At 36.6% G+C, this 10,081-nt stretch overlaps 1 protein-coding gene across 1 annotated transcript; it reads left to right on the forward strand.

Annotated features, from left to right (window-relative positions):
• Positions 1–7,013: 7,013 nt before the first annotated feature.
• LOC116860525 (olfactory receptor-like protein OLF1) lies at positions 7,014–7,951 on the forward strand. The gene is given in 2 exon segments (XM_032846571.1): positions 7,014–7,538; positions 7,541–7,951. Coding segments are annotated over 2 exon segments (936 nt in total).
• Positions 7,952–10,081: the final 2,130 nt, after the last annotated feature.

Here is a 10,081-nt window from a genome sequence, read left to right on the forward strand (position 1 = left end):
CATGGGATATTTTGCATAAAAAACAGTACAGACTTAAGTGGATAACATTTGCCCTTAGAATCAAGAATAATTCCTCTGTGTAACTGCTAAGATAAGGGGTTGAGTCAATCAAATCTATAGTTGAGCTTGGTCTGGAATTTAATGCAGTTTTAATTAGACTCATTTCCCCATTGGCTCTGAATACTTCTCTTATTTATACATAGTGAAGGGATGAGGATTTTTCTTTCTTTAGTGCTCAGTTTGGTAAAAATAGAATTTCTTGTCTATTATTTGATGCTTTTGTGTAGATTTAAAATTGCTTTATTCATTATTTTATTTCTTTTCAGTAGGATAGCTGGTCTACATATGTTAGACTGTAGTAGTCCCAAAAGAAGAGTCTCTTTTCTTACAAGATACTTGTTCATTCATGTAAACTAGTTTTTCTCCTTGCTTTGACAGTTTCTGTAGGACTGATTTATGGTTAAATGACCACTAATTTTTGCTAATTTGATACTTGTTTTAGAACAGGAGTTCGATTTTAATTCAATTGTATTTTAGTTGATCTGCCATAAAATTAATTCAGCCTATTGGGGTATTGATCCCAAGGGTGGGAAAGTACAGAGTCAGGATTTCCTGTTTACAGATGCTTTATTGGAGCTGAAAGTCAGAATATTATGTGCAGAAAGAAAAGATTTATCTTATCCAAGTAAGAGAAGTGTTTGTTGAAAGAAAATAACGAAATCTGAAAAACATTCCTACAGGATGAGAAATCGAACACTGTCCATCTGAATGAAATAAGAATTACGCCAAAGATCTCTAAAAAAACTGGAAGATTAGGGGTGTCTTTAGGACATAGACTTACTGCTTAGGTGATTACATGGTTGTCTCTGGCTCCATCCAGTGTGTAGAAGATGTAACAACTCTGTAGATTCTGGGACAAACGGAAAACACTGTATTCATTCTTTCCCAAGCAGTCCCAAAATGAAAGAACACTTGCTGGGAAAGTCTGATTACTTTCAGAACTGGTTCAAAGTGGGCATTCTAGGTATTTGTGTGACAAATAATATATTTTTATGATGATTTTCTATACCACATTAGTTTCAGGTTCCAAGCAAAAGATCCTAATATAAGCCCTCTGTCTCATCAGTTTTCATTAATTCCCCTGCTTCCTAATATTCACCATTCATTAAATTAAATTAGTTCAGTAAGTTGCTCATTATAGATATATTTTTCAGTTAATTTAATTATTTGCTATAGATTCTGATTCCTTGGTGAATTTCTCTGCTTTTTGGTCATGTTTCCAATTTAATTTTTTTATACCTACTTTTACAATTATTTTAAGGTCCTTACTTGCCAGCTCCAAAGTGTGGTTCAATCTTCATTTGCTTTTAGCCTTTTTCTCCTTCTTTATTGCTCATAGGTCTCTTCTGCCCTCTGTGTAGTAATATGCTTGCTTATTTCATGCCATATAGTGACTACAAAGAAAAATGGTCCAGATGATTTCACCTACCAAAAATGGTTCAGCCAAAGAAGTTAAGGCTGATAATCTCAATTCAACCAGAAACTGATCTGAGTTGAATCTTCCTTAACAGTTTTGGCAAGATGGAGTGTACCTACAGTTCACTCCTATTTCTAAGGCATGGCATTCCAGGTTTTCACTTAAGAACGTGGGCTCTTTTAGTCTCTTAGCAAGAAGAGAATGAAAGAACTTCCTGTTTCAGAGGTTTCTGGTTTATATCTTTAATCTCCCACCCTGACCAACTTTAGACTTTGGCAAATGCCATGAAAGGAAGATTACTATGTGTTTGAGGCCACACAAATTTCCAGTTTTATACTATTCCTTTGTGTGCAATTACCAAAAGTTTGGCAAGTTTTTTGTTTGTTTGTTTGTTTTGAGTCCGACCAAAGCCCTGCTCCAGGGACCATACCTGTATTCTCAGATTAGATTCTCAAGGAAATGTGGTTTCTGATTGTGAGGTCAAATGAGAAATCCTTTTAGAGTTTTATATTTTTGTGTGTGTTTTTTTTTTTTTCTTTCAGAACCTAAATTCATAGCAGGTCTTTGTATTCTAAGCACTAAGAAATTGGGAGACATTTGTTTTTCTGAAATTTTTAGTGCTTTTTGTCTATTACATGCTGAAGCTTTGAATTTAGAAAATGTCTCGAATAGAAAATCTACCATTTGTGTGAGGTTCCTCACATATTAAGTTTTGGTATTCCAGCACTATGTAACTGCTAAAAGTTCTAGGAAAGCCGATATTCTCAGTCTCTTGCCCATATTCATACTTGATAAATTCCTACAGGGACAGCTATAAATTTTCAGCTACCTCTAAATAGGTATAACCTTTCTTGAAGGTTCTCTAGTCCATAATGAGTTTCTAAATATGATGCAAAAGGTGATTTCCTCATATATCACCAAAGTAAACAGTTGATAAGACTACGCTGAGTTTACAGCTTGCCTTAACAACAGAGAACACCATCTCACAGAGATTTCAATGTTTCTGTAGGGAAGGGGAAGCCAGAACAGAATTTATTAAGACATGGGAGTTTGGTTTAAGGTAGATCTTTTGAAGCTAGAATTTGATAGGACTGGCTAGAGATCAAGAGATATTATTTCAGATTGGTGGAAACAAAGAAAGGATTTTGTGGCAAGGGAGCCAAAGAATTTGAGGAGTAAATTGTTGATGCTTTCCACTGAAGAGTCTATGAGTTGTTGAGGAAATTTTTGTAAAGAGCAATAAAAACATTTGCAAAACTCTTGGATAAATTTAGTCATGTTAATAAAAACAGAGGGATAGTTAAGTCATCTTAGGGTAAATGTTAAGGTATTGTTTTAATTCTTCTTTTCCAGGTTAAGTATGAAGATAGTGTCTAGTCTATATGTTACTTTTAATATACCCTTTATCCCCCCCCCACAAGAAGTTATCAATGGAAGCAAAAAACAACCATGACTGATCACATCCTACCTCAAATGGAAGGTTGTTTTTTTGTTTTTAATTTTTAATGGAAATGACAGAGATTATTGAGTTAGGCAAGTACTGTATCTCTTTCTTCTCTCAGTAATTCCTACATGGAAGATATCTGATCAGCTGCTTACGAAGTCCTGTGTAATTTTCTGATATCAGATAATATAAAATCAGATATAGCAAAGTAATATCACCTGCAGTGCCTTTATTTGTAAATTAATATCTAAAACTAATACCCAATATCATACTTGCTATCTACCAGCTGATCTGATGTAACAAAGTTAAATTTCAACTGTATCTATTTGCCTAACAGCTGTGTTTTTTTATAACCCTTGAATAGTGAGTACAATTAGCTTATCAGTACAAGACAAGTTCTCTCCATCTCACCTTGCCTTCCAGCTCTCTTGAATACTATGGCAGGGACATTTAGAATCCTCATAAAGAGTGGTGCAAAATCCCAGGAATTATGCAGAGATTCCAAATGTTTTGTGGCAGAGGAATGTTACTGCTACATTTTACAACAATCTTAAAGGCTTGGACCTCTGCCTGTGGGTTCAAATAGATCCCTCAATTGGTGTTAGGTCATCAACCTCTTCTTTAAGAATAGGAAGAGGGAAAGAGAATGGGTATTTTTTATCTTTTAATGGATGACATTCTAAATAATTGCATCTTAAAATGTAAAATCATACAGAGAATTAGTTTCACTAAAATTATTAAATTTTAAAACATTTTTAAATTTTTTTTTCATGCCATCATTATCACGGTAAATTTTTTAAAAACTTTTTTTTTAATTTTTTTACAGCGAATTTTTTTCAAGATTCTATTTGTTTATTTGACCAACAGAGAGAGAGAGAGAGAGTACAAGCAGGGGGAGGGCAGGCAGAGGGAGAGGGAGAAGCAGGGCTTCTGTGGGGTAAATCCCAGGACCCTGAGATCACCTGAGCTGAAGGCAGACACTTAATTGACTGAGCCACCCAGGTGCCCCTATAGTAGCTAGTTTTTTTTTTTTTTTTTTTTATTGTTAAATTCTCAGTATAGCCATGTTCTGTTAAATGACTTTATTTTTGCTTAAATTGTTAACTTTTAGTTCATCAACCCTGTCAGTAAACAAATAATTTCAATATGGTTTGCATATAAATGGGAGGATCGCCCCTCAAATAAAGAAGAAAACTAAATTCAGATCTGAGTTCACCATAATGGGGAATTTTTCAAGGGTTAGAACATCTACAGTGAATTGAATCTGTGAAACTCTCATCCTTAAGAACGCTTAAGCTGAAGTGGCTGGGTCATTTTTTCAGTCCTGAAATAGATGTTTAATAGTGGATATTAGTTTTAACAGGGTTGTCTCTAAGATTCTGCAAATACGAGTCATTAATAAACTCATTTTGTGCTGTGAAAAAAATAGAGCTTATTATATCATTAGTGGAGTTTCACTAATTACAACTAGCCCTTAAATATCGTTGTTGTAGTCAACGACTGTCAGATACTGCATATGTGAGACTAATTAGTTGATGAGAGCTTGTACTCACTAACTGGGATGGTTCTGCCATCATTTTGATGCTTTCTGGCAAAAGATACTCATCAGTATGTCCTTACATCTTCTCAGAAAGCACCTGCTGGAATCAGGTTCTACAGAAACCTCTACTGTGCTCAGCTTTTTTTTTTTAAGATTTTATTTTTATTTATTTGACTGACAGAGATCACAAGTAGGCAGAGAGACAGGTAGAGAGAGAGAGGAGGAAGCAGGCTCCCCGCTGAGCAGAGAGCCCGATGCAGGGCTTGATCCCAGGACCCTGGGATCATGACCTGAGCCGAAGGCAGAGGCTTTAACCCTCTGAGCCACCCAGGTGCCCCTGTGCTCAGCTTTTAAGGACATGAGAAAAAATACCAATTTTCTGTAATGTTAATAATAAGTAATAATTCTTGAGCAATATCCACAGAATTTTTGAAAAAAAAAAATGATGATAGATTCTCAAATATTTGAAATAGTTCCATAGAACCTCCTCTATAAAGAGGGTCCTTTGGGATTCCAGGTGTCATTACAATATTACTAAGAATGAAAATTGCCTATTCAAATTAATACTACCAGGATTTCTATTATAATTAACATTTTTTAATAAAAATAATTCACAATTACAATACATGTTAATTATTCTCTAGGTGCCCCTTGGAAATGAACATGTTGACAATCCTTCATTTATTAGGTCCCCAATGACATGAGAAAGCATATAAAAGTACTTGGTTCTGCTGATGAAATGATTCATACAGGTAATTGGAAAACAACTCCTTCCTTGGTAAGTGGCTTCTGTGGTTACTAGATTTGGCTTTAATTGTACAAAAACAGGCTTTTGTGGATTTGAGAGCAAGAACAACTGAATTGTGTTTAAATGGTTCAGAAATCACATTCAGCAGTTAGTACTGTACTTATAGTAATGACACAGGATCATTCTTTCTAATGTAACTTCTGCAAGGGTCTACAATACTTTTGATTTAAATAAGCTTTTTTGTTACAGATAAGAGAACTGAAGCATGACCAGCTACTTAATAGTTTGGAATTTATTTTCTATAAGATTGTTTTGTTATAGATTTGGGAAGAATTTAGTAAATTATAGTTTTTGTATTTTTCTTTAAATTTTAGTTAACATACAATGCAATATTGGTTTCAGGGGTAGAATTTAGTGATTCATCACTTACATACAATACCCGATGCTCATAATAAGAAGTGCCCTCCTTAATACTCATCCCTATTTAACCCATGCCTCTGCCCCTCTCCCTCCCCTTTCTGGCAATATTATCATAGCTCATTGAATACTTTGCTTGTTTTATGTATTTCCAAGTACATCTTTTAAGGTTAAGAGGAAAATTTTTGTATTTCAAGTTCCATTGTTCTCTACTCCTGGAAAAAATTCTGAGATCCCCAAAGAAAGCATTGACAGAATTTTTAGACTCAAAGCCCTGATTTATACTAGCATAAAAATAAATGGGAGCTAACTCTTTTTGTTTGCACAGAACATATAATCAGTGAGGAGGCCATATACAGTAACATTTTTTAATTAGAAGCCAACTTATTACTAATTTCTTGTTGACTTTATTCAGTCTGTCAACTAATAATCACCAGGCACTCCCTAGAAGCCAAGAATTCTAATAAAATGCCAAAGATAGAGAAATTATTAATTTACTCATTTTGGTTTAGTATCTTTATTTTCAAAGATTTTATTTATTCATTTGAGAGACAGAGAGAGCACAAGCAGAGAGACAGACAGAGGGAAAGGGAAAAACAGTCTCCCGACAGAGCAGAGAATCTGATATGGGGCTCTATCCTGGGGCTCTATCTATCAAGATCCTGGAGATCATGACCTGAGCCAAAAGCAGATGCTTAACCATCTGAGCCACCCAGCCGTCCCATTTTGGCTTATCTTGATCGGACTTGTGGAGTCACCCTAAACCCTTTCCTGTCAAAATTATACTCACAGCTGATTTTAATGGCATTTGTTTTCACTTCATTGATATCACTTTTACTTCATATTAAAAAGAATGACCAAGATTGCTCTGCCAAGAGTACAGCATGCCTCCATCTATTAAGTTCTGGAAAGAAAGAGCAAACTGCTCTCCAGTTATTATTCTGAGGCAGACTCTAAAGTCAACTTGTGTTTAGTAATAAGTGCATTTTTCTTCTCTTCATATCATCATCAGTCTATCCATTAATCCATCATTACTTCTTTAATCCCCTGAACCAGCTGTTGTGCTGTATCTGCATATGAGAAAGTAAGCAAAACCGGATCCCTACATGCAGAAGCCAACTATCCAATGGAAGACAGAGTCATTCATCAAACAAATAAGATAAAACTAGCGACCATGGGATCTGATAGTTACTAAGTTCTGAAGTACATCCCTCAGGGTTTATATTTGAAGGGGAGTTTGGGGTTGGAGTCTTTATTTGCTTGCTTGTTTGTTTGCTGTAGCAATAAAATAACCATGCAATTGTATCTGTTTTTCTCTTTCCCTCCATGTACCACTTTAGGATGTTGGAGTTCTCATAGAGAGAAGACAACACAGAAAACGGAATGGATGGATGGAAACAACACGTTGGTGACGGAGTTTATCCTCTTAGGATTCCTGACATGCCCTGAACTGTAGATTGTCCTGTTCATCGTGTTTCTGACCTTGTATGGTATGATCTTAACAGGGAACATTGGACTGATGATGTTAATTAGGACCGATCCTCACCTTCAAACCCCTATGTATTTTTTCCTCAGCAACCTCTCCTTTGCAGATCTCTGTTACTCCTCAGTCATTGTTCCCAAAATGCTGTTCAATTTCCTCTCAGAGAACAAATCTATCTCTTATTATGGCTGTGCCCTACAGTTTTATCTTTTCTGTGCTTTTGCCGATACAGAATCCTTTATCTTGGCTGTCATGGCATACGATCGCTATGTTGCCATCTGTAACCCTTTACTGTATACAGCTGTGATGTCTTGGGGCATCTGTGTATGGTTGATTGCCTTGTCCTACATTGGAGTTAACATGAGTTCCCTGGTTCACACATCCTTTGCCTTTATTCTGAAGTACTGTGATAAAAATGTCATTAATCATTTTTTTTCTGTGACCTCCCTCCCCTGCTTAAGCTATCTTGCACAGACACATCAGTTAATGAATGGCTTATTTCCACTTATGGCAGCTCAGTGGAAGTTATCTGCTTCATCGTCATCATCATCTCCTACTTTTTCATCCTCCGCTCAGTCTTGAGGATCCGCTCTTCCAGCAGGAGGAAGAAAACCTTCTCCACATGTGCCTCTCACTTGACTTCTGTGGCCATCTATCAGGGGACTCCTCTCTTCATTTACTCACGGCCCAGCTATCTGTATTTTCCCAACACTGATAAAATCATCTCTGTGTTCTACACCATTATCATCCCAGTGCTGAACCCGTTGATTTATAGTTTGAGAAATAAAGACATAAAAGATGCTGCTAAGAGAGCTATGGGGCTAAAGGTGGATTCTTCATGAACCTTAATGTTCTGAGATTCATCTAACTCCCCAGTTGCAAACTCTAACTGGAAACGTGCAACATGCCTACCAGCAGACCCACGGGGGACATTATCAAACACTTGGTTTTCATACAGCCAAATTCAAGTCATAACCCCGTGACATAAGAAAACATTTAAAAGTTTCAAAATTGCTGCTAAATAATAGATTACCATTCAGTAATTACTCCCTTGGAGTTAATGCTAAAAGGTGTTTTATCAGGTCGTCTTAGGGATATAGTAAATACCTCAGAAAAGTGTGTGTGTGTGTGTGTGTGTGTGTGTGTGTGTGTGTTCATTTGTAGTATATGTCAGTTACATAGAAGATTACTAGATGAGGGAGAAGGCCAGATTCTCTTGGTTTGTGTGCCAGCTCTATTGCTGGCTGGTGAGTGGCATTTTGAACAAGTTACTTCATGTTTCTATGTCTCAGTTAACTTATATGTGAAATGGGGATATAGTATACATCCCATCGACTGTTGGGTGATTAACTGAGCACATGTTGTGAATCATACCTGTACCACTTTAAGCCCTTGGTAGATGTTGATTATATATATTTGTGTAATAGCTCACATTAATTGAAATGTATGTTGTACAATGAGATGCTGAGAAGCAGGGATATCATGGAAGCAATGATAAAAAATAAAATCCATTTTCTTAAGTTTAGTTCAATAATATGATGCTAAACTTTTGGGGCACCTGGGTGGCTCAGTGGGTTAAAGCCTCTGCCTTCGGCTCAGGTCATGATCCCAGGAACCTGGGATTGAGCCCAGCATGGGCCTCTCTGCTCAGCAGGGAGAAGGGAGTCTGCTTCCTCCTCTCTCTCTGCCTGCCTCTCTGCTTACTTGTGATCTCTCTCTGTCAAATAAATAAATAAAATCTTTAAAAAAAATAATATGATGCTAACCTTCTATACACAGTCTACACCAAAGTAATTTGGAAACTTTTCCTAAATAGCACCTTGAAGAATATAGGTTAATTGCAAGGCAAACTATTTGATTTGTCTTCCTATCTTTTATATATCAAAGTATTATTAGAGGGATGGGACATCTTTCTCTGTCCTCTCAAAAACAGAATCAGCTCCCCATCATCATGCGGAGAAGAACCCACATGCACTGGTGAGACATCTGAAGACTGAAATCAGAGGCATGTATCTGCAAAATGTATTTCAGCACTGGTATTTTATACTGAACATTACTTTTTGTTATATCATTTTTTTTCCTCTAGGATAATAAATATTTACAAGCTTTGACCAGGAAATATCAAGGTTTAAAAAGTATATTTAAATCCATGTACTCTTTGTTGCAAAAATCCCCACAAGATACAGCCCAAATCATTGTCAGTTTTAAATTCTCCTAGGAATCCTGGCTTTGGATTTCTAAGCAACAATGCTTCTCCTGAACATTTCTGTTGTTTCACTCACTGAGAAAAGAGCACAGGTTCTCACAGTTACATACCCACCAACATACTCTAACATTAAATTTACGTTTACCTAGCCAAGATTTACTTGGCCAAGATTATAGAGAATCACACAGAGCCATACAGATGAGTATCTATCAACAGCTTTCATGTTTACTAAGCTGTTAACATAGGCAAGCGTCTATTAAAGTGAGTGTTTAGTACAATATTACATAACCAGCTGCCTATGAAAATCTTAGTTTGCAACACCACTGCCTTTTTATGCTCAATAATTATATCACTAAATATTACACCACTTACGAGAAAATATAGCTGTTTCCAAGAGAAGGAATAACTAAAAATATAGGGTATCAGTGTTTTCTCAAGGTCTGAAGGGCTGCTGTTATTTGCTGAGATTTCTAGATGGCCCACACTGCTTTCCCCACTGGGAAGCATCCTATATTTCATCCTGGAGGGTTCCAGGAACCTGCTAACTTCCTAAGACTTCGTGGTAGCCAGCAAGGCCTGAATTTGTACTTCAGGCCCAACACAGAACTTTCTGAGGCCACCCACTTAGCTGGGACTTCCTCTGTGGTTTTTGCTGAAGTTTGTGTGGTCCCTGTGTTCCTGAAGCTGCTTACTCATCATTTACATAATAAAAGCAGAACCAGGGGAGCCTGGGTGGCTCAGTGGGTTAAAGCCTCTGCCTTCAGTT

Source organism: Lontra canadensis, unplaced genomic scaffold (assembly GCF_010015895.1).
Source record: "Lontra canadensis isolate GAN:19392208 unplaced genomic scaffold, GSC_riverotter_1.0 scaffold176, whole genome shotgun sequence".
NCBI classification, from domain to species: domain Eukaryota; kingdom Metazoa; phylum Chordata; class Mammalia; order Carnivora; family Mustelidae; genus Lontra; species Lontra canadensis.